We start from the raw sequence: 25,098 nt of genomic DNA, 5'->3' as shown, positions 1-25,098 counted from the left end.
TCAAAAAATCGAAAAATAGAGAACTCGGGAAATCGAGAAATTGAAAATCGAAGAATCGAAAAATATAAAAATTGGAAATTGGAAACATCGTGAAGTAAATGTAGAAATCGAGAAAATTGGAATTCGAGAAATCAAAAACTTGAACCATGGAAAAATTAAAAACGAAAAAATCGAAATACCGAAAATCAAAAAATCGAAAAATCCAAAAATCGGATATCATAAATCGAAAAATCGTACATTCGAAAAAACGAAAATTTGAGAACTAAAAATATGAAAAATCAAAATGAAAATTCAAAAAATCGAAAAATAGAGGAATCGGGAAATCGAGAAATTGAAAATCGAAGAATCGAAAGATAAAAAAAATTGGGAATTTGAAACATCGTGAAATCGAAAAATGTAGAAATCGAGAAAACTAGAATTTGAGAACTCAAAAACTTGAACCATGGAAAAATTAAAAATGAAAAAATCGAAATACCAAAAATCAAAAAATCGAAAAACCCGAAAATCGGATATCCTAAATTGAAAAATCGTACATTCGAAAAAACGAAAATTTGAGAACTAAAAACTCGAAAAATCAAAAAATCGAAAAATAGAGAAATCGAGAAATCGAGAAAATAAAAATTATAAAGTTGGGAATTCGAAAATCGGGAAATCGCGATTTCGAGAAATGTACAAATCGAGAAAACTAGAAGTTGAACTGAAAAATAGAAAATTCGCTATATCGAAAAATCAACAAATCGGGGTTCGGAAACCGAAAAATCCTCTGATCGAAAAAATGGAAATTTGAAAACTAAAAATTCGATAAATCAGAACGAAAATTCATAAAATCGAAAAATAGAGAAATCGAGAAATGTAAAAAAAAATTGAACCATCGAAAAACTGAAAAATGGAAAAATCGAAAATCGAAAACTTGAAAAATCCAAAAATCGGGAATCGAAAATCAAAAATCTGAAAATAGAGAAAAATTGAACCGTCGAAACACTTAAAAATTAAAAAATCGGTATATCGAAAATCGAAAAATCGTACAATCGAAGAAACGAAAATTTGGGAAATAAAAATTCGAAAAATCATAATCGAAATTCAAAAAATCGAACAATACGGAAATCTAGAAAATGAAAATCAAGAAATTGGAAAATTAAAAAATTGGGAATTCAGAAAATTGGGAAATCATGAATTCGAGAAATGTAGAAATCGGAAAACTGGAATTCAAGAACTCAAAAAATTGAACCATCGAAACAATTAAAAATTGAAAAATCGATATATCGAAAATCGAAAAATCCAAAAATCGTAGATCGAAAATCATAAAATCGTACAATCGAGGAAACGAAAATTTGGGAAATAAAAATTCAAAAGATCAAAATGGAAATTCAAAAAATCGAAAAATAGGGAAATCTAGGAATTGAAAATCGAGAAATCGGAAAATTAAAAAATTGGGATTCGAAAAATCGGGAAATCGTGAAATTGAGAATTTTTCAAAAAAAAAATTTTTATTTTCCCCATTTTTTAATTTCCATTTTCCATTTTTTCGATTTTATAATTTTTCGCGCATTCAATTTTTCAAATTTTCAATCTTGGATTTTTCAATTCCTGGATTTTTTCAATTTTAAAATTTTTCAGTTTTGCAATTTTTGGATCTCTGAATTATCCGATTTTGTTTTTTTTTTTTCAATATTTCGATTTACAAGGTTTCTTCAATTCTTCAAATTCTTTATCTCCATTTTTCAGATTTTTCAAAGTTTTCGTTTTCCGTTTTTTCATTTTTATTTTTCAAATTAGCAATTTTGCAATTTTTCCAATTTTTTTCAAAATGAAAAATCGAAAATCTGTGAAAACGAAACGAAAGATTGGAACACTGACACAAAAAATATAGAAACGTAAAAATCAAAAAGGTTAATGAAACCAAAAGTTCAAAAAAAAGAAAAACCAAAAGTCGAAAAAATTTTTAAAAGATCGAAGAATTGAAAATTTAAAAATGAAAAATTAAAAACCGAAAATATGAAAACTTGAATAAATGAAAAAGTTTTAAAACACTTCTAAAACTGAAGAAATGAAGAATTTTCAAGTGAAAAAAGAAAAAATTGCAAATAAAAAATTAAAGAAACGAAAGATTGAACCATCGAAAAACGAAAAATCGGGAAATCGTGAAATCGCGAAATGTAGAAATCGAGAAAACTAGAATTCGAAGACTTAAAAAATTGAACCATCAAAAAACTGAAAAATTGAAAAATTGAAATATCGAAAAATTTAAAAATCAAGGATCGAAAGTCGAAAAATTGTAGAATCGAAAAAATCGAAAATTTGAGAACTACAATTTCGAAAAATGAAAATAAAAATTCATAAATCCAAAAATAAAGAAATCGAAAAATTAAAGTTTTAAAATCCAGTAGTTGAAAAACGTAAAAATTCTAAAACCAGAAAACTGAAAAAAGTGAAGAATTTTAAAAATTATAATTATTATATATTTTATACACATAAAACTGGAAAATTGCAAATAAAAAATTTAAAAAACGAAAAATTGAACTATCGAGAAACCGAAAAATCGAAAAATTGAAATAACGAAAAGTCGAAAAATCCAAAAATTGAGGATCGAAACGAAATAAAGAAAATTTGAGAACTAAAAATTAAAAAAAAATGAAAAATCAAAAAATGAAAAAATTGGGAATTCGAAAAATCGGAAAATGTTGAAACTGAGAAAGCGGGAAGTGCAGAAATCGAGAAAACTAGAATTCGGTGACTCAAAAAATTTGAACAGAAGTCGAAAAATCGAGAAACTGAGAATTCAAAAATAAAAAAATTGAGAACTGAAACATAGATAAAATTGAAATATCGAAAATTGAAAAATCGTACAATGGAAAAAACGAAACTTTGAGAACTAAAAATTGGAAAATTCTGCAATCGAGAAATTGAAAATCGAGAAATCGAAAAATTAAAAAATTGGGAATTCGAAAAATCGGGAAATCATGAAACTGAGAAATATGGAAATTGAGAAAACTGGAATTTGAGAATTGAAAAATCGAAATATCAAAAATCCAAAAATCGAGGATCGAAAATAGGGAAAATGAAAATCTGAGAACTAAAAATTTTAAAAATCAACATGTAAATTAAAAAAATTTAGAAATCGATATATTAAAAAATGCAGAATCAAAATTAGAAAGAGGAAAAAAGAAATCTAATCAAACGTATGGAAAATCCAAAAATTGAAAAATTAAAAATCAAAAGAATTGAAAAATTAAAAATCAAAAAGCTGAAAAATCGAATAAAAAGCAAAATCAAAAACTGAAAAATCGAAATATCAAAAATCTAAAAATCGAGGATAGAAAATCGAAAGAACGAAAATTTGAGATCTAAAAATTCGAAAACAAATTCAAAAATTGAAAAATTAAGAATTCAAAAATTCGAAAAATTAAAAAATTGGGAACTGGAACACGGAGAATTCGAAATAATGAAAATCGAAAAATCCAAAAATGCAAAAATCGTGGATCGAAAATCGAAAGGTCGTACAATCGAGAAAACGAAAATTTGAGAACTAAAAATTGGAAACATCAAAATGTATATTGAAAAAATCGAAAAATAGAAAAGTCGAGAAATTAAAATCGAAAAATTAAAAAATTGGGAACTTGAAGCATCGTGGAATCGAGAAATGTAGAAATCGAGAAAACTAAAAATTTAAAAATCGGGGATCGAAAATCGAAAAATCGTACAATCGAAAAATCGAAAATGTGAGAATCAAAAATTCGAAAAATCAAAATGAAAATTCAAAAAATCGAAAAATAGGGAAATCGAGAAAACGAAAAATTATAAAATTGGGAATTCGAAAAATCGGGAAATCATGAATTTGAGAAATGTAGAAGTCAAGAAAACTGGAATTCAAGAACTCAAAAAATTGAACCATAGAAAAATAAAAAAAATCAGGGTTCGAAAATCGAAAAAACGAAAATTTGAGAACGAAAAATTCTAAAAATCAAAAAATCGAAAAATCGAAATATTACAAAATGCAGAATCAAAATTAGAAAGAGGAGAAAAGGAATCGAATAAAAAATTTGGAAAATCCAAAAATTGTAAAATCGAAAAATTATGAAACTGTCAAAATAAAGTCGATCCACTGTATACTGTAATTAAAAATAAAAAAAATTGAAAAACTAAAAATCAAAAAAATTTAAAAACTAAAAATCAAAAAAATTTAAAAACTAAAAATCAAAAAAATTTAAAAACTAAAAATCAAAAAAATTTAAAAACGAATCGACAATCGAAAGAACTAAAAATTCGTCCAAAAATCAAGTAACTGATAATTCGAAAAACTCAAAAAATCGGAAAATCATGAAATCGAGTAATGTAGAAATCGATAAAATTAGAATTCAAAAACTCAAAAAATTAAAAATTGAACCATCAAAGAACTGAAATATAGAAAAATCGAAATATCCAAAATCCAAAATCGAAAGATCGTACAACCGAAAATTGGAAAACTAAAAGTTCGAAAAATCAGAATGAAAATGCAAAAAATCTAAAAATAGAGAAATCGGAAAATCCAATCATCGAAAAATGAGAAAATTCTGAAACAGTAAAACTGAAAAAATGAAAAATTTTTAAAATTATAATTATTATACAGTTCAAATGAAAACTGGAGAATTATAAATAAAAAATTAGAGAAACGAAATATTGAACCATTGAAAAAGTGAAAAATCAAAATATCGAAATTTGAAAAATCGAAAAATCCAAAAATCGAGGATAGAAAATCGAAAAATAGTCCAATCGAAAGAACGAAAATGTGAGAACTAAAACTTCGAAAAGAACTCGAAAAATCGAGAAACTGAGAATTCGAAAAATCAAAAATTTGGGAATTCGAAAAATCGAAAAATAGGAACATCGAGAAACCGAAAAATTAAAAAATCTAAAATCAAAATTAGAAAAAAGAAAGAAAAATTGAAAACCTAAAAGGATAAAATCGAAAATTTATGGAACCGTCAACATTGTTAAGAAAAATTAAATATCGAAAAAATTAAAAATTGAATAAATGAGAAAGTTTGAAAATCTAATAAACAAAAAATGTAAAATTTCTAAAACTGTAAAAGTGAAGAAGTGAAGGATTTTAAAAATTATAATTATCACATATTTCAAATGAAAATTGGAATTAATCGACAAACTAGAAATAAAAAAATTGACAAATCCAAAAATTTTTAAATTTCACTTAAAAAAAAAATTAATTGAAAACTCGTGACATTGCAAAAACTAAAAATTAAACAATGAAAAATTAAAGAATCGAAAAATTAATAAATTCAAAATCTAAAATTTGAAGTAACAAGAAAAAGAAAAACTGTAAAATTGTAAATCGAAAAACTGAAGAAACGAAAAACGGAAAAATTCAAAATTGAAAACTCGAAATTGAAAAATTTATTCCTGAAAACACGATAAATTACGAATCGAATATCTGAAGTAACAAAAAAAAAAAGAAAAATTTAAGTTAAAAGATTGCAAAAAAATTGTAATTCTTCAAAAGGGAATTTCTGTCGAAATAACCTTCGAGCAATTATTTGCATATGTAACTCGCCCTCCAGGACCGTATTTGACAATATCCTTGAGTGCTTTCACCAACTTTTCCTCCAGATACCCCCACAACGTCGACAAGGACCTCATCCAACTCAAACTCCTCAAATCCGACGACACCCTGCTCGGCGCAATCAACTGGTTCTCCGTCCACCCCACCTCCATGAACTTCAGCAACTGCCTAATAACTTCGGACAATGTCGGCTACGCTTCCGTCTTATTAGAAAAAAGTCACAACAAGGACGCCCCAATCGGACAAGTAAGAAAAATGTTCGCGATTTACGATTGGAGAAGCAATAAATCACGCAACTTCTGCCCCATTTTTCATTTCTTCGCGACAACTCAGGAATTACGCTTATTATTTTCACGGCTTGATTGTTTTCAGGGGCGGTTCGTGGGGGCCTTCGCCTCCACCAACCTGGGGGACGTCTCCCCGAACGTCAGAGGGCCGCGCTGCATCGACACCGACGAGATTTGTAGCTTGATGTCGAGCACGTGTCGGGGGGAGGCGAAGTACTGTGTGGCGGCGGGTCCGGGGGTGGATATGTTCGACAGCACAAGGATTATTGCCGAGAAGCTGTTTGAGGAAGCGAGGGTGAGTAGATTGGGGACGGAGTCATGATCGTTTGTACACACAATCTTGCCTCTCTATTGTGCGCGAAATTGATGCAGTTTTATATGGAGGCTGTCCGTAATGGACCCATAACCGGTTGCGTTGAAAAAAGATAAAATTGACAGGCAGATAATAATTTTCAGGCTATTTTTTCACAAAATTTATGGAAAACTTTGTATTGATATTTTATCGTATAAAATTTTACAACAATCGGTTCAGTAGTTTCGGACGTTCTAATAAAAATTGGCATAGACGGACAGACAGACAGTCAGTCAGACAGACAGACAGACAGTCAGTCAGGTAGACAGACAGACAGACAGATAAACGGTAACGAGAGGCCATTTTTTTCGCTTAGCTTATTCTCCGAAAGTAAAAAAAAAATCGAAACGGAATCAAAAAATGAAGAAATTGACAAATTGGGAAAACGAGAAATCGAAGAACCGAAAATCGAAAAAAACGTACAATCGTAACAACGAAAAATAGAGAATTTCAAAATCGAGAAATCAAAAATTCAACTTGAGAAATGGAAAAATCAAAAAATGTAGAATCAAAAAAATGGAGAAATTCAGAAGTCCAAAACTCAAAAAATCTAAAAATCGAAAATTCGTACAAAAAAAAGAGAAAATTTGAGAACTAAGAATTCGAAAATCGAGATATCGAAAAATCGAGTGATCGAAAAATCAAAAAATGCAGAATTAAGAAATGGAGAAACGCAGAAGAGAACTTGAGAAACCGAGAAGCTGCGAATTTAAAAAATCGGAAAATAAAATATTGGGAATTCGAAGAATCGAGAAACCGAGATTAAGAGATCGAAAAATGGAAAAATTGAGAAATTGAGAAAACGAGAAAACGAGAAATTGGAAATTCGAAAAATCCAAAAATAAAAAAATTGGGAATTCGAAAAATCAAAAAATGTAGAATCAAAAAATGGAGAAATTGAGAAATCGAGAACTCGAAAAATATGGTAATTGAGAATTTGAAAATTCCAAAAATCAAATATCGAAAAATTCGAAAAATCAAAATGAAAATTCGTCAAATCCAGAACTCGAAAAATTAAAAATAGGGAAAGTGAAAATCGAGAAATCGAAAAAGCAAAAAAATCTAAATATCAAAAAATTGAGAATTCGAAGGATCGAGATATCGAAAAATCGTACAATTGAGAATTCAAAAAAAGTAAAATAAAAAAAAATTAAGATTTCGAGAACTCGAAACATTAAAGTATTCAGAATTCGAGAAATCGAAAAATCGAAAATCCAAAAATTGAGAATCAAAAATTCAAAAATCGTACAATTGCAACAACGAAAATTAGGGAACTTAAAATTCGAAAAATCATAATATTATTCCAAAGGTCGAGAACCTACAAATGCTGAATGAAAAGATGGAGAAATTGAGAAATCGGGAAATTGAAAAAACGAAAAATGGAAAATTTGAAAAATCAAAAAATTACCAATTCGAAAAATTGCAAAATCGAGAACTCCAAAAATAAAGAAATTAAGAATTTGAAAAATCCAAAAACCGAGGATTGAAAAATTCTAAAAATCAAATTGAAAATTCGTCAAATCCAGAAATCCAGAAATTAAAAATATGGAAACTGAAAATCGAGAAATCGAAAAATCAAAAAATGCAGAATCAAAAAATGGAGAAACTGAGAAATCGAAAATTCGAGAAACCGAGAAGTTGAGAATTCGAAAAATCGAAATATCAAAAAATTGGGAATTCGAAGAATCGAGAAATCGAAAATTTGAAAATCGAGAAATCGAAAAATCGTACAATCGAAAATTCAAAAATCGTAAAATCAAAAAATGGAGAAATTAAGAATTCTAGAACTCGAAAAATTAAAAAGAATTCAGAATTCGGAAAATCGAAAAATCGAAAAATACATAATCAAAAATTTGAAAAATTGAGAAATTGAAAAATCGCGAAGTTGAGAAATTGAGATCTGGGGAAAACTAGAACTCTGATAACTCAAAAACATTTGAAAAACTGAAAAATCGAAGAATCGAAAATCCAAAAGTTGAGAATCAAAAATCCAAAAATCGTACCATTGAATAAAGGAAAATTAGGGAACTTAAAATTCGAAAAATCAAAATATAATTCCAAAGGTCGAGAAACCAAGAAATGCTGAATCAAAAAATGGAGAAATTGCGAAATCGGGAAATCGAAAAATCGCAAAAACGAAAAATCGAAAAATCCAAAAATCGAAAATTTGAAAAATCCAAAAATCGAGGATCGGAAATCTAAAAATCGTACAATCGAAAAAAATTAGGGAGCTTAAAATTCGAAAAACAATATAAAATTTTCAAAATTGAGAAAGCGAAAAACGCAGACTCAAAAATGGAGAAATTGAGAAATCAGGAACTCGAGAAAACGAGAAATTGAGAATTAGAAAAGTCAAAAAATTGGGAAATCGAAAAATAGAGGAATTGAAAAATGCAGACTGAAAAACTGGAAAAATTGAGAAATTGAGAACTCGAAAAATTGAGAAATTGAGAATTCGGGAAATCCAAAAGTCAAAAAAATCGAAAAATCGAAAATTAGGGAACGTAAAATTTGAAAAATCAATATGAAAATTACAGAAATTGAGAAAACAAGACATGCAGACTCAAAAAATGGAAAAAATGAGAATTAGAAAAATTAATATTTTGGGAATCGAAACATCGAGGAATTGAAGAATGAAATGAGAAATTGAGAATTCGAGAAAAATAAAAAAAATTGAGAATTGGAAAAATAAAAAAATGTAGAATCAAAAAATGGAGAAATGGAGAATTTGAAAAATCAAAAAATCGAGGATCAAAAAATTTAAAAAATCAAAATGACAACTCGTCGAATCCAGAAATCGAGAAATTAAAAATAGGGAAACTGAAAATCGAGAAATCCAAAAATCAAAAAATGGAGAAACTGAGAAATCGAGAATTCGAGAAAACAAAAAGTTGAGAATTCGAAAAATCGAAATATCAAAAAATTGGGAATTCGAAGAATCGAGAAATCGAGAATTTGAAAATCGAGAAATCAAAAAATCGTACAATCGGAAATTCAAAAAAAGTAAAATCAAAAAATGAAGAAATTAAGAATTCAAGAACTGGAAAAACTATAGTATTCAGAATTCGAGAAATCGAAAAATCGAAAAATGCATAATCAAAAATTTGAGAAATTGAGAAATTGAAGTGAAGGTGAGCAATTGAGATTTGGGGAAAACTAGAACTCTGATAACTCAAAAACATTTGAACGATCGGAAAACTGAAAAATCGAAAAATCGACAAATCGAAAAATCGAAAATCCAAAAATTGAGAATTAAAAATCCAAAAATCGAAAATTGAAAAAACGAAAATTAGGGAACTTAAAATTCGAAAAATCAAAATATAATTCCAAAGGTCGGGAAACCGAGAAATGCTGAATGAAAAATTGGAGAAATTGAGAAATCGGGAAATCGAAAAAACGAATAATTGAGAATTTGAAAAATCAAAAAATTACCAATTCGAAAAATCGCAAAATCGAGAAATCGAAAAACACAGAATAAAAAAATGAAAAAATTGGGAAATTGGGCAATCGAGAACTCGAGAAAACAAGAATTGAGAATTCGAAAAATCGAGAAGTCGAGAATTAAAAAATCGAGAAACAGAAAAATCGTAATAATTAAAAAATTGAGAAATGGAGAAATCGAAAAAGTGTAAATCGAAAATTTATAATGAGACTTCGAGAATTCGAAAAATTGATGAATTGAAAGCGAGAAATCGACAAATTGAAAATCGAAAAAAACGTACAATCGAAACAACGAAAAACTGAGAACTTCAAAATCGAGAAATCCAAAAATTAAAAAAATGAAGATTTAAAACATGAAGAAATTGAGACTTGAGAAATGGAAAAACCAACAAATGTAGAATAAAAAAAATGGAGAATTTCGAAAGTCCAGAACTCAAAAAATTTAAAAATCGAGGATCAAAAATCGAACGTTCGTACAAAAAAATGGAGAAAATTTGAGAATTAAGAATTCGAAAATCAAGATATCGACAAATCGAGTGATCTAAAAATAAAAAAATGCAGAATTAAGAAATGAAGAGAGCTTAAAAAAACGAGGAACTGAGAATTTAAAAATCTAAAAATAAAATATTGGGAACTGGAAGAATCGAGAAACCGAGATTAAGAAATCGAAAAATGGAAAAATTGAGAAATTGAGAAATCGAGAACACGAGAAAACGAGAAATTGGAAATTCGAAAATTCCAAAAATCAAGAAATGTAAAACCAAAAAATGGAGAAATTGAGAAATCGAGAACTCGATAAATAGAGAAATTGAAAATTTGAAAAATCTAAAAATCCAAAAATCGAGGAACGTAAATCGAAATAGCATATAATAAACAAAAAAACAAAATTTGATAACTAAAAATTCGAAAAATCAAAATGAAAATTCGACGAATCGAGAAATCGAGAAATTAAAAATAGGGAAACTGCAAATTGGGAAATTGAAAATCGGAAAACAGAAAAATCAAAAAATGCAGAATCAAAAAATGGAGAACCTGTGAAACCGAGAATTCGAGAAACGAGAAGTTGAGAATTCGAAAAATCAAAAATTTGGAATTCGAAGAATCGAGAAAGCAAGAATTTAAAAATCGAGAAATCGAAAAATCGTACAATCGAAAATTCAAAATGGAACTTCGAGAATTCGAAAAATCGAAAAATACATAATCATCAAAAATATGAGAAATTGAGGAATTGAAAAATCGTGAAGTTGAGAAATTGAGATTTCGAGAAAAATCGACAAATCGCAACAACGAAAATTCGGGAATTTAAAATTTGAAAAATCAAAATGATAATTCCAAAGATCGAAAAACCGAGAAATGCTGAATCAAAAAATGGAGAAATTGAGAAATCGGGAACTCCAAAAAAGGAAAAATTAAGAAATCCAAAAATCGCGAAATCGAGAAATTGATAGTCAAGAAATCGAAAAATGCAGAATAAAAAAATGAAAAAAATAAGAAATTGAGAAATCGAGAACTAAAACAAGAAATTGAGATTTCGAAAAATCTAAAAACAAAAAACCGAGAATTCGAAAAATCGAGAAGTCACGAATTTAAAAACCGACAAATCGAAAATTCCTACAATCGAAAAATCAAAATGAAACTTCGAAAAGTCGAAAACTCAAAAAATCGAGAAATTGAGAAATCGAGAACTCAAAAAATTAATAAAGTTGAGAAATCGAAAAATTGAAAAATCAAAAAATCCAAAATTCTAAAAATGCAGAATCAAAAATTTAAAAAATTGAGAAATTCCAAAATCGTGAAATCGAGAAATTGAGATTCCGAGAGCACTAGAATTCGATAACTCAAAAATAATTGAACCATCTAAGAAACTAAAAAATGGAAAAATTGAGATAATCGAAAAACGAAAAAACAAAGAATCAAAAAATCCAAAATTCAATATGAAAATTCAAAAAATTGAGAAAGTGGGAAATGAAGACTCTTAAGAAATCAGGAACTCGAGAAAACGAGAAATTCAGAATTAGAAAAATTGAGAAATTGAGAACTCCGAAAAAATCAAAAAACTGGGAATTCAAAAATTCGAAAAATCGGGAATTTGACATTTCAAAAAAATGTAGAATTAAAAGATGGAGAAATTGAGAAATTGACCATTCGAAAAACTGAGAAATTGAGAACTCGAAAAATCGAGAAATTGAGAATTCGGAAAATCCAAAAGTCAGAAAAATCGAAAAATAAAAAATTGAAAATCTATAATGGAAGACCGAAAAATCGTACAATCGAAAAAACGAAAATTAGGGAACTTAAAATCTGAATAATCAATATGAAAATTCCGGAATTGAGAAACCGAGAAATGCAAACTCAAAAAATAGAGAGATTGAGAAATCAGGAACTCGAGAAAACGAGAAATTCACAATTAGAAAAACTAAGAAATTGGGAATTCGAAAAAGCGAAAAATTGAAAAATGTAGAATTAAAAAATGTAAAAATTGAGAAATTGAGAACTCTAAAAAAATAAAAAAAAACTGGGAATTAAAAAAATCGAGAAATCGGGAATTTGAAATATCAAATAATGTAGAATTAAAAAGAATTCAAAAAAGTAAAAAAATCGAAAAATAGAACATTAAAACATCCAAAAATTGATGATCGAAAACCGAAAAATTGTACAATCAAAAAAACAAAAACTGGGGAACTTAAAATTTGAAAAATCAATATGAAAATTCCAGAAATTGAGAAACAAAGATATGCAGACTCAAAAAATGGAGAAATTGAGAAATCAGGAACTGGAGAAAACGAGAAATTGAGAATTAGAAAAATACAAAAATTGGGAATTCGAAATATTGAAAAATGTAGAATTAAAAATGAGAAATTGAGAACTCGAGAAAAATAAAAAACTGGAAATTTGAAAAATCGAGATATTGGGAATTTGAAAATCGAGAAATCGAAAAATTGAAACATCGAGGAATCGTGAATTCGAAAATCGAAATATCGAAAAATTAAAAAACAGAATTAAAAAATTGAGAAATTGAGAAATTGAGAATTCGAAAAATCTCGAAATCGAGAAATCCAATAATGGAAAAGTCCAGAATCAAAAATTTGGGAGAAACTGGGAAATCGTGAAATCGGGAAACCTAGAAAATTGGAATTCGGTAAACAACAATGGAAAATACGAGAACTAAGAATTCGAAAAATCAAAATGAAATTTGAGAAATCGAGAACTTGAGAAAACGAGACACTGAGAATTCGAACAATTGAAAAATTAAAAAATTAGGAATTCGAAAAATCGAGAAATCGGCAAATTGAAAATCGAGAAATTGAAAAATGCAGAATCAAAAAATGGAGAAATTGAGAAATTGGCAATTCGAGTATTCTAAAACTTGAAAAACGGAGAATTTGAGAATTCGAAAAATGGAAAAATCTGAAAATTGGGTATTCAAAAATTCAAGAAATCCAGAAATTCAAAAATCGAAAAATGCAGAATCAAAATTTGATAAATTGTGAAACTGGGAATTAAAGAAATCGAGAAAACTAGAACTGGAGAACTCGAAATATTGAAACACTGAAAACTGAAAAATTGAGAAAACAACCATGGAAAATTTGAGAACTAAGAACTCGCAAAATCAAAATGAAAATTCAAAATATCGCGAAATCGAGAAATCCAGAATCACAAATAGAGAAATTGAGAAATCGCGAAAATGAGAAATCGAGAACACGAGAAAACGAGAAATTGGAAATTCGAAAAATCCCAAAATAAAAAATTGGGTATTCGAAAAATCAAAAAATGTAGAATCAAAAAATGGAGAAATTGAGAAATCGAGAACTCGAAAAATAGAGAAATTGAGAATTTGAAAAATCCAAAAATCGAGGATCGAAAAATTCGAAAAATCAAAATGAAAATTCGTCAAATCCAGAAATCGAGAAATCGAAAATAGGGAAACTGAAAATCGAGAAATTGAAAATCGAGAAATCAAAAAATCAAAAAATACAGAATCAAAAAATGGAGAAACTGAGAAATCGAGAATTCGAGAAAACGAGAAGTTGGGAATTCCAAAAATCGAAATATCAAAAAATTGGGAATTCGAAGAATCGCAAAATCGAGAAATCGGAAAACACAAAAAAATGAGAAAATTGAGAAATTGAGCAATCGAAAACTCGAGAAAACAAGAAATTGAGAATTCGAAAAATTAAGAAGTCGAGAATTTAAAAATTGAGAAACAGAAAAATTGTAAAATTGTGTTCACAAATTCAAAAAATCCAGAAATTCAAAAATCGAAAAATGCATAATCAAAATTTGATAAATTGACAAATTGGGAATTAAAGAAATCGAGAAATCGAGAAATGGGGAAAACTATAACTGGAGAACTCCAAATATTGAAATACTGAAAACTGAAAAATCGAGAAAACAACAATAGAAAATTTGAGAACTAAGAATTCGGAAAATCAAAATGAAGATTTAAAAAATCGCGAAATCGAGAAATGCAGAATCACAAATTGAGAAATTGAAAAATGGAGACATCGAGAAAACGAGAAATTGAAAATTCGAAAAATCGAAAAATCGAAAAATCGAGAATTTGAGAAATCGAAAAATCGAAAAATTGAAAAAACGAAAATTTAGAACTCGAAAAAGCGAAATAATTAGTAAATCTAAAAATCTAAACCCCCAAAAAGCGATAAATCGAAAATTGAGAACTCGAAAAATCAAAATTTCGAAAATTGAAAAATCGAACGAGCAATAATTGATAAAACGAAACACTGAGAATGCGTCAACTGGAAAATTCAAAATGAAAATTCAGGAACCTGAAAATTCCAGAAATCGGGAAACTGAAAATCGAGAAATCTAAAAATCAAAAGATGGAGAATCAAAAAGTGGAGAAACTGAGAATTTGAGAAAAAATGGAAAAATTGAAAGTCGAGAAATCGAAAAATCGAAAAATGCAGAATCAAAAATTTGAGAATTGGGAAATCGAGAAACCAAAAAACTGAGAATTCGAAATATCGAAAAATCAAGATAAATCGAGGAATGTGATAATCCAAAAATGCAGTATCAAAAGTTTGGAAACTTGGGAATCGAAAAACGAAAAATCGAAATATCGAAAATGGAAAAATCGAAAAATAAAAAAATCTAAAATTCGAAAATCAAAAACTCGCACATTTGAAAAAACGAAAAACTGAGAATAAAAAAAAAAGTTCAGATAGTTTCAGAGATGATCTGTCTAATAAAATCGACACGGACAGACAGACGGACAGACAGACAGACCTGACATAACCTAACCTAACTTTGTGAATCAATAACTATTATACTAGCGTACTTTTCTAACCCTTTCGCAGCGCCTTCTAGACTCCCCCGACGGCCACCCCATCTCGCCACCCATCAACTACATCCACCGCTTCGTGGACATGCCATCCCAAAACGCCACCATCCAGCACCCCAACGGAACAACCCAGCAAGTACACCCCCCAAACCTAACCTTCCACCACTACCCCTCTTCTTCCAGGTCCATGGGTGCCTCCCCGCCATGGGCTACAGCTTCGCCGCCGGCACCACCGACGGCGTCGGCGAGTTCGGCTTCTCCCAAGGCGCGCGTCACGGCAGCTCCCAGTGGAACACCCTCCGAGACTTCCTCTTCCAGCCCACTCAAGAAGACATCGACTGCCAATACCCCAAACCTATCCTCATCAATTCAGGCAGGGTAATTTTTCCTAGTCAATTAAGTTGGTAGACGTGTTCCTTAATCCCGAGTTGCAAACAATGTAGCTAAATGAGGTGGCAGCGAGCGCGGAATTACAGATGAGATCGGTGTCTGCGGTAATTAGAGACATGTGTTGGTGGGAGTTGCTCCCACACTTGCGAAATTAATAAAACTGGAGCGTCTGGCGATTTTTTCCGCGGGGCTAAGTAATGGCTGAGACGCGACGTGAATAGTTGGTTGCATAACCTCATAATATCGATTTTGATGTACTGTGTGTTAATACTGTATTTTTGCTCGGTAGAAATGATAAATGCTAGGTTATATAATAAATGCTCAGTTAAAAAATAAATTCTCAGTAAAAATAATATATGCTTGGTGAAATAATAGCTGCTTAGTTAAATTAATAACAGTTCGGTTAAATAAGGAATGCTTAGTAAGATTGAGAAATAAAAGAAAAGAGAAATCCAAAATTTAAAAATTCGAAAAATTGAAAAATTAAAATATCGAAAAATTGAAGAATTGGGAAATCGAAACACCAAAAAATTAAAAAAAAGAAAAATCTAAAATTCAAAAATCAAAAAATTGAACATTTGAAAAGCCAAAAAGTCGAAAAATCGAAACATCGGAATGTTCAAAAACTGAAACATTGTGAAATCAAAACATCAACAGTAGAGGAGTCAAAAATCAAAAAATTAAGAAATCAAATTAGACCAAAATTGAAAAATCGAAAAGTTAATAATTGAAAAATTGAAACATTTTGAATGAAAAAAATCGGTAAACCGAAAAATTGAAAAATCGAACAATCGAGAAATCAAAACATCAAGGAAAACAAAAAAATTAAGGGAAAATGTAGAACTTAAAAATTGGAAAATTAAAATACCTATCGAAAAATTTAAAAGCCGAGAAATCGAAACATCAAAAAATGGAAAAATTGAAGAACCGAAACATTGCAAAATCCCAGAACTGAAATACTGAAAAACTGAAAAATGGAAGGAAAATTGAAAAATCGAAAAAGTAAAAAAATTCAAAACTGAAATCTTGAAAAACTGAAAAATGGAAAGAAAATTGAAGATTCGGAAAAGTAAAAAAATCCAAAACTGAAACATTGAAAAATTCAGAAATGGAAAAATTGAAAAATCACAATTGAAGAAAGAATTGAAAAATCGAGAAATAGAGAAATGGGAAAATCAAAAATCAGTTAATCGAAAAATTTAGAAACTTCAAAAATTTGAAAACTGAAAAATAAAAAAATTAAAAATCGTAACACTGAAACATCGGAAAATTGAGAAATCGAAAAATGAAGAAATTCGAGAAACCGAAAATATGAAGAATCGAGAAATCGAAGAATCGATAAATTGAAAAATCCCAACAGTAATATGTCGAAAAATTGAGAAATCGAAATCGGGCAAAACTGAAGTACCGTAAAGTTAATAAATTGAAAAGTTCAAAAAATCGAGAAATTGAACAATCAAAAAATCAAAACTTTGAAATCCCAGTAAGTTGATAAATAGGAAAATTTCAAAAACAAAAATTTTCAAAATCCAAGAATTGAACAACAAAAAAAATCTAAGCCTGAAAACTCAGAAAATCGAATGATCGAGAACTCAAAACATGAAAGAAAACAAAAAATCTAAAATTTAAAAATTCGACAAATTGAAAAATCATAGAACTGAAAAATCGAAAGGTCGAGATAGTAAGAAATCTAAAAACTAAAACTTTAAAAACTGAAAAACTAAAATATCGAAAAATTTAAAAACCGAGAAAACACAATATCAAAAATTTGAAAAATTGAAGAAACGAAATATTGGAAAATTCCAAAGCTGAAATATTGAAAAACCTAAAAATATAAGGAAAATTAAAGAATCGAAACAGTGAAAAAATCCAAAACTGAAAAATTGAGAAATGGAGAAATGGGAAAATCAAAAAAATTGGTCTAAAAAATTGTTGTTACAGTAACATCGAATTTTCAGTTTTTCAATTTGTCAATTTTTGAAGTTTCAGAATTTTCTTCGTTTTCTTAATTTCCCAGTTAATCGATTTTTTGTTTTTCATATTTCTCGGTTTCTCGACTTTTCAATATTTTGACTTTTCAGTTTTTCAGTTGTTCAATTTTTCGATTTTTTGAATTTTCGATTTTTCAACTTTCCCATCTCTCGATTTTTGAGTTTGGGATTAGTTAATTTTTCGTTCCTTCAATTTCTCTGCCATTTTTCAATTTTTTGATATTTCAGTTTTGGGATTTTTCAACATTTCGAATTTTCAATTTTTCGATACTTTAATTTTTCAGTTTTTAAAATTTTTCAATTTGGGAATTTTCAATTTTTCTGTTTTAACGTTTTTCGATTTTCCAATTTTCGATTCCTCGAGATTTCGATGCTCTGGTTTTTTATTGTTCAATTTCTATATTTCTCAATTTACCAATTTTCGATTTTTCTATTTATCGATTTTTTTATTTTAAATTTTTCAATTTTTTTATTTTCGATTTCTCAATTTATCAATTTTTCGATTACCTGCTCCATTTTTCGATGTTTCATGTGGGGATTTTTCACTTTTTTGTTTCAATTCTTCAATTTTTGACGTTCCTAAACTTTAGTTTTTCAACTTATCGACTTCTCAGTGTTTAGATTTCTCAGTTTTCTTTTTTCCTTTTTCCGATTTTTAGATTTCGATTTCTTCATTTATCAATTTGAAGAGTTCTCAGTTTTTCAATTCTCGAAATTTTCCATTTTTCAATTTCGACTTTTTTTTTTAATTTTCGGTTTTTAAATTTTAGATAGTTTTCGAGGTTCTGATGGTTCGATTTTTCGATTTTTCAGTTTTTCGATTTCTCAATTTTTCGAATAATCGATTTTTTGTTTTTCCCACTTCTCGATTTCTCGACTTTTCAATATTGCGACTCTTTAGTTTTTCAATTCTATAGTTTTTCGATTCTTCAATTTTTTGATTTTTTTAATATTTGGTTTTTCGATTTTTCAAATTTTTCAATTTGGGAACTGTCAATTTCTCGGTTTTAAAATCTTTAGACTTTTCCATTTTCAATCGAAAAACTTTACGATTTTTCAAAATTTTAATTTTTGAGTTTAGACTTTGCTGTTTTTCGATTTTAGCCTTTTTTGATTTGTGAATTTTTCGATTTGTCGGTTTTCAATTTTTCGATTACTCAATTTTTCGATTTTTCAGTGTTGGGATTTTTGAATTTTTAGATTTTTCAAATTTTCGAATTCTCGATTTTTTCAATTTCTCGACTAACGGATTTTTCGCCTTTCCCATTTCTCGAAAGTTCGACTTTTCAGTTTTTCAATCCTTCAATTTTTCGATGTTTCAGGTCTTTGATTTTTCATTTTTCGATTTTTATTTAAAATTTTAATTTTTTGACCTCGATTTTTCGACTTTTCGATTTCTCAATTTTTTAGTTCTGGAATTTTTGAATATTCGTTTCTTCAATTATCCTTTGATTTTTTAAGATTTCGATATCTCAGCTTTGGGATTTTTCGACATTTCGATACTTCAATGTCTTGATTCTTCAAATTTTCGAGTTCTCGATTTTTTCATTAGTCAATGTCTCAATTTTTCGAGGTTACAATTTTACGACTTTTCAACTTTCCCATCTCTTGATTTTTGAGTTTGGGATTAGTTAATTTTTCGTTTCTTCAATTTCTCTCCCATTTTTCAATTTTTTGATATTTCAGTTTTGGGATTTTTCAATATTTCGAATTTTCAATTTTTCGATACTTTAATTTTTCAGTTTTTAAAATTTTTCAATTTGAGAATTTTCAATTTTTCGACCCTGGATTTCTCGATTTTTCAAATTTTCAGTACTTTAATATCTCAATTTTTAATTTTTTTTATTTTGGGAATTTTCAGGTTTTTGAGTTTTCAGTTTTTTGATTTCCTAAATTTTCAATTTTTTACTTCTATTTTTCTACTTTTCGTTCTGTAGATTTTTTAATTTTGGGATTTTCCAATACTTCGATTCTTGGATTCGATTTCTCGATTATTTGCTTCCTCGATTTTTCAAATTTTAGATTTTTAAATTTTTGGTTTTTAATTTTTCGATCTTTTGTTGTTTCGATTTCTAGATTTTTGAATTTTTTGATATTGTAATTTTTCAATGTCAAAAATGTTTTGTTTTTTTGATTTCTCGATTATTTCATTTTTCGATTTTTAAATTTTAGATTTTTCAATTCTTCGATTTTTGATGCCCGTTTTCTCGATTTTTAAAATTTTTCGTGATTTTAATTTTTCAATTTTTAAAATTTTTGATTTTGGGAATTCTTAATTTACGGTTTTAAAATTTTCCGACTTAAAATGTTTCGATTTTTTCAATTTTTGGATTTTTCGCGATTTCGTAATTTACTAATTTTTCGACTTAACGATTTTGTTTTTAATTCAGTCTCAGTTTTTAACTTTTCGATTTTTAGATTTCGCCTTTTTGATTTGTCAATTTTTAGATTTTCGACTTTTCGATTTCAGTTTTGGAATTTTTTTAGTTTTTCGATTATTCAAATTTTCGGTTTTTAAAATCTAGATTTTTAAATTTCCGAGTTTGTTTCGATTTCTGCATTTTTCCATTTTTTAATTTTTCGATTTATCGATTCTTGTTTGATTTTCAATTTTTCGTTTACTCAGTTTTTCGATATTTCACTGTTGGGATTTTTCAATTTTTCAAATTTTGACGTTTCTAAATTTTTTGAATTTGGAATTTTTTGGTTTAATTGAAAAATCGAAAAAGTGAAAAAATTCAAAACTGAAATCTTGAAAAACTGAAAAACGGAAAGAAAATTGAGGATTCGGAAAAGTAAAAAAATCCAAAACTGAAACATTGAAAAATTCAGAAATGGAAAAATTAAAAAATCACAATTGAAGAAAGAATTGAAAAATCGAGAAATAGAGAAATGGGAAATTCAAAAAATCAGTTAATCGAAAAATTTAGAAACGTCAAAAATTGAAAACTGAAAAATAAAAAAAAAATGAAAATCGTAACACTGAAACATCGGAAAATTGAGAAATCGAAATCGGGCAAAACTGAACTACCGTAAAGTTAATAAATTGAAAAACTGAAAATTTTTGAAAAAAAAAAACGTATAAAAAACTAAAAATTCAAAAAATCGAGAAATTGAACAATCAAAAAATCAAAACATCGAAATCTCAGTAAGTTGATAAATAGGAAAATTTCAAAAACAAAAATTTTCAAAATCTGAGAATTGAACAACAAAAAAAAAATCAAAATAAGAAATCAAATTAGACCAAAATTGAAAAATCGAAAAGTTAATAATTGAAAAATTGAAACATTTTTAATGAAAAAAACTCGGTAAACCGAAAAATTGAAAAATCTAAAAATCAAGAAATTGAACATTCTAAAAATTAAACAATTTAAAAATCGAAGAATTGGAAAACCAAAAAATCTAAACCGAGAACTTGAAAAACCGAATAATCGGGAAATCAAAACATCAAGGAAAACAAAAAAATTAACGGAAAATGTAGAACTTAAAAATTGAAAAATTAAAATACCTATCGAAAAATTGAAAAACCGAGAAATCGAAACATCAAAAAATGGAAAAATTGAAGAACCGAAACATTGCAAAATCCCAGAACTGAAATACTGAAAAATGGAACGAAAATTGAAAAATCGAAAAAGTGAAAAAATTCAAAACTGAAATCTTGAAAAACTGAAAAATGGAAAGAAAATTGAAGATTCGGAAAAGCGAAAAATCCCAAAACTGAAACATTGAAAAATCACAATTGAAGAAAGAATTGAAAAATCGAGAAATAGAGAAATGGGAAAATCAAAAAATCAGTTAATCGAAAAATTTAGAAACGTCAAAAATTGAAAACTGAAAAATAAAAAAAAAATGAAAATCGTAACACTGAAACATCGGAAAATTGAGAAATCGAAAAATGAAGAAATTCGAGAAACCGAAAATATGAAGAATCGAGAAATCGAAGAATCGATAAATTGAAAAATCCCAACAGTAATATGTCGAAAAATTGAGAAATCGAAATCGGGCAAAACTGAACTAGTGTAAAGTTAATAAATTGAAAAACTGAAAAAAATCGTATCAAAAACTAAAAATTAAAATAATCGAGAAATTGAACAATCAAAAAATCAAAACATTGAAATCTCAGTAAGTTGATAAATAGAAAATTTTCAAAATCCAAGAATTGAACAACAAAAAAAATCTAAGCCTGAAAACTCAGAAAATCGAATTATCGAGAACTCAATACATCAAAGAAAACAAAAAATCTAAAATTTAAAAATTCGACAAATTGAAAAATCATGGAACTGAAAAATCGAAAAGTCGAGATAGTGGGAAATCTAAAAACCTAAAACTTTAAAAACTGAAAAATTAAAATATCGAAAAATTTAAAAACCGAGAAAACACAATATCAAAAATTTGAAAAATTGAAGAAACGAAATATTGTAAAATTCCAAAGCTGAAATATTGAAAAACCAAAAATTGAAGGAAAATTAAAGAATCGAAACAGTGAAAAAATCCAAAACTGAAACATTGAAAAATTGAGAAATGGAGAAATGGGAAAATCAAAAAAATTGGTCTAAAAAATTGTTGTTACAGTAACATCGAATTTTCAGTTTTTCAATTTGTCAATTTTTGAAGTTTCAGAATTTTCTTCGTTTTCTTAATTTCCCAGTTAATCGATTTTTTGTTTTTCATATTTCTCGGTTTCTCGACTTTTCAATATTTTGACTTTTCAGTTTTTCAGTTGTTCAATTTTTCGATTTTTTGAATTTTCGATTTTTCAACTTTCCCATCTCTCGATTTTTGAGTTTGGGATTAGTTAATTTTTCGTTTCTTCAATTTCTCTGCCATTTTTCAATTTTTTGATATTTCAGTTTTGGGATTTTTGAATATTTCGAATTTTCAATTTTTCGATACTTTAATTTTTCAGTTTTTAAAATTTTTCAATTTGGGAATTTTCAATTTTTCTGTTTTAACGTTTTTCGATTTTCCAATTTTCGATTCCTCGAGATTTCGATGCTCTGGTTTTTTATTGTTCAATTTCTATATTTCTCAATTTACCAATTTTCGATTTTTCTATTTATCGATTTTTTTATTTTAAATTTTTCAATTTTTTTATTTTCGATTTCTCAATTTATCAATTTTTCGATTACCTACTCCATTTTTCGATGTTTCATGTGGGGATTTTTCACTTTTTTGTTTCAATTCTTGAATTTTTGACGTTCCTAAACTTTAATTTTTCAGTGTTTAGATTTCTCAGTTTCCTTTTTTCCTTTTTTCGATTTTTCGATTTCGATTTCTTCATTTATCAATTTGAGGGGTTCTCAGTTTTTCAATTCTTGAAATTTCCCATTTTTCAATTTCGACTTTTTTTTATTAATTTTTAGTTTTTAAATTTTAGATATTTCAAGTTTTCGAGGTTCTGATGGTTCGATTTTTCGATTTTTCAGTTTTTCGATTTCTCAATTTTTCGAATAATCAAATTTTTTGTTTTTCCCACTTCTCGATTTCTCGACTTTTCAATATTGCGACTTTTTTGTTTTTCAATTCTATAGTTTTTCGATTCTTCAATTTTTTGATTTTTCGAATATTTGGTTTTTCGATTTTTCAAAATTTTCAATTTGGGAACGGTCAATTTCTCTGTTTTAAAATCTTTAGACTTTTCCATTTTCAATCGAAAAATTTTACGATTTTTCAAAATTTTAATTTTTGAGTTTAGACTTTGCTACTTTTCGATTTTAGCCTTTTTTGATTTGTGAATTTTTTATTTTCGATTTGTCGGTTTTCAATTTTTCGATTACTCAATTTTTCGATTTTTCAGTGTTGGGATTTTTGAATTTTTAGATTTTTCAAATTTTCGAATTCTCGATTTTTTCAATTTCTCGACTAACGGATTTTTCGCCTTTCCCATTTCTCGAAAGTTCGACTTTTCAGTTTTTCAATCCTTCAATATTTCGATGTTTCAGGTCTTTGATTTTTCATTTTTCGATTTTTTATTTAAAGTTTTGATTTTTTGACCTCGATTTTTCGACTTTTCGATTTCTCAATTTTTTAGTTCTGGAATTTTTGAATATTCGTTTCTTCAATTATCCTTTGATTTTTTAAGATTTCGATATCTCAGCTTTGGGATTTTTCGACATTTCGATACTTCAATATCTTGATTCTTCAAATTTTCGAGTTCTCGATTTTTTCATTAGTCAATGTCTCAATTTTTCGATGTTACAATTTTACGACTTTTCAACTTTCCCATCTTTTGATTTTTGAGTTTGGAATTAGTTAATTTTTCGTTTCTTCAATTTCTCTCCCATTTTTCAATACTTCGATTTTTCAATTTTTGGATACTTTAATTTTTCAGTTTTTAAAATTTTTCAATTTGGGAATTTTCAATTTTTCGACCCTGGATTTCTCGATTTTTCAAATTTTCGGTACTTTAATATCTCAATTTTTAATTTTTTTTATTTTGGGAATTTTCAGGTTTTTGAGTTTTCACTTTTTTGATTTCCTAAATTTTCAATATTTTACTTCTATTTTTCTACTTTTCGTTCTGTAGATTTTTTAATTTTGGGATTTTCCAATACTTCGATTCTTGGATTCGATTTCTCGATTATTTGCTTCCTCGATTTTTCAAATTTTAGATTTTTAAATTTTTGGTTTTTCAATTTTTCGATCTTTGTTGTTTCGATTTCTAGATTTTTGAATTTTTTGATATTGTAATTTTTCAATGTCAAAAATTTTTGAATTCTCAATTTTTCGATTTTTTGTTTTTTTGATTTCTCGATTATTTCATTTTTCGATTTTTAAATTTTAGATTTTTCAATTCTTCGATTTTTGATGCCCGTTTTCTCGATTTTTAAAATTTTTCGTGATTTTAATTTTTCAATTTTTAAAATTTTTGATTTTGGGAATTCCTAATTTACGGTTTTAAAATTTTCCGACTTAAAATGTTTCGATTTTTTCAATTTTTGGATTTTTCAAGATTTCGTAATTTACTAATTTTTCGACTTAACGATTTTGTTTTTAATTCAAAATTGTTCAATTTCTCAGTTTTTAACTTTTCGATGTTTCGATTTCGGCTTTTTGATTTGTTAATTTTTAGATTTTCGACTTTTCGATTTCAGTTTTGGAATTTTTTTAGTTTTTCGATTCTTCAGTTTTTGTTCCATTTTGAAGTTTTTCGATATTTCAGTTTTGAGATTTTTCACCATTTCTATTCATCAATTTTGACCTTTTCGATTATTCAAATTTTCGGTTTTTAAATTCTAGATATTTAAATTTTCGAGTTTGTTTCGATTTCTGCATTTTTCCATTTTTTAATTTATCGATTCTTGTTTGATTTTCAATTTTTCGTTTACTCAGTTTTTCGATATTACACTGTTGGGATTTTTCAATTTTTCAAATTTTGACGTTTCTAAATTTTTTGAATTTGGAATTTTTTGGTTTAATTGAAAAATCGAAAAAGTGAAAAAATTCAAAACTGAAATCTTGAAAAACTGAAAAACGGAAAGAAAATTGAGGATTCGGAAAAGTAAAAAAATCCAAAACTGAAACATTGAAAAATTCAGAAATGGAAAAATTAAAAAATCACAATTGAAGAAAGAATTGAAAAATCGAGAAATAGAGAAATGGGAAATTCAAAAAATCAGTTAATCGAAAAATTTAGAAACGTCAAAAATTGAAACCTGAAAAATAAAAAAAAATCGTAACACTGAAACATCGGAAAATTGAGAAATCGAAAAATGAAGAGATTCGAGAAACCGAAAATATGAAGAATCGAGATATCGAAGAATCGATAAATTGAAAAATTC

At 27.5% G+C, this 25,098-nt stretch overlaps 1 protein-coding gene across 4 annotated transcripts in view; it reads left to right on the top strand.

The window, feature by feature from the left end:
• Positions 1 to 25,098, top strand: part of LOC135129589 (neutral ceramidase-like) — a 48,052-nt gene that overhangs the window by 8,058 nt on the left and 14,896 nt on the right. For all 4 annotated transcript variants that reach the window (XM_064056774.1, XM_064056775.1, XM_064056773.1 and 1 more), the window contains 4 exons: positions 5,602 to 5,800; positions 5,927 to 6,136; positions 14,953 to 15,072; positions 15,120 to 15,314. In XM_064056774.1, coding sequence (XP_063912844.1) covers positions 5,602 to 5,800; positions 5,927 to 6,136; positions 14,953 to 15,072; positions 15,120 to 15,314 — 724 coding nt within the window. The remainder of the gene's footprint in view (positions 1 to 5,601; positions 5,801 to 5,926; positions 6,137 to 14,952; positions 15,073 to 15,119; positions 15,315 to 25,098) is intronic.

Source organism: Zophobas morio, unplaced genomic scaffold (assembly GCF_036711695.1).
Source record: "Zophobas morio isolate AGI-343-1 ecotype UQ-CSIRO unplaced genomic scaffold, CSIRO_AGI_Zmor_V1 ptg000016l, whole genome shotgun sequence".
In the NCBI taxonomy this organism is placed as follows: domain Eukaryota; kingdom Metazoa; phylum Arthropoda; class Insecta; order Coleoptera; family Tenebrionidae; genus Zophobas; species Zophobas morio.
Note: the sequence above shows the minus strand (reverse complement) of the source record. Positions and strands in the feature narration are given on the sequence as shown.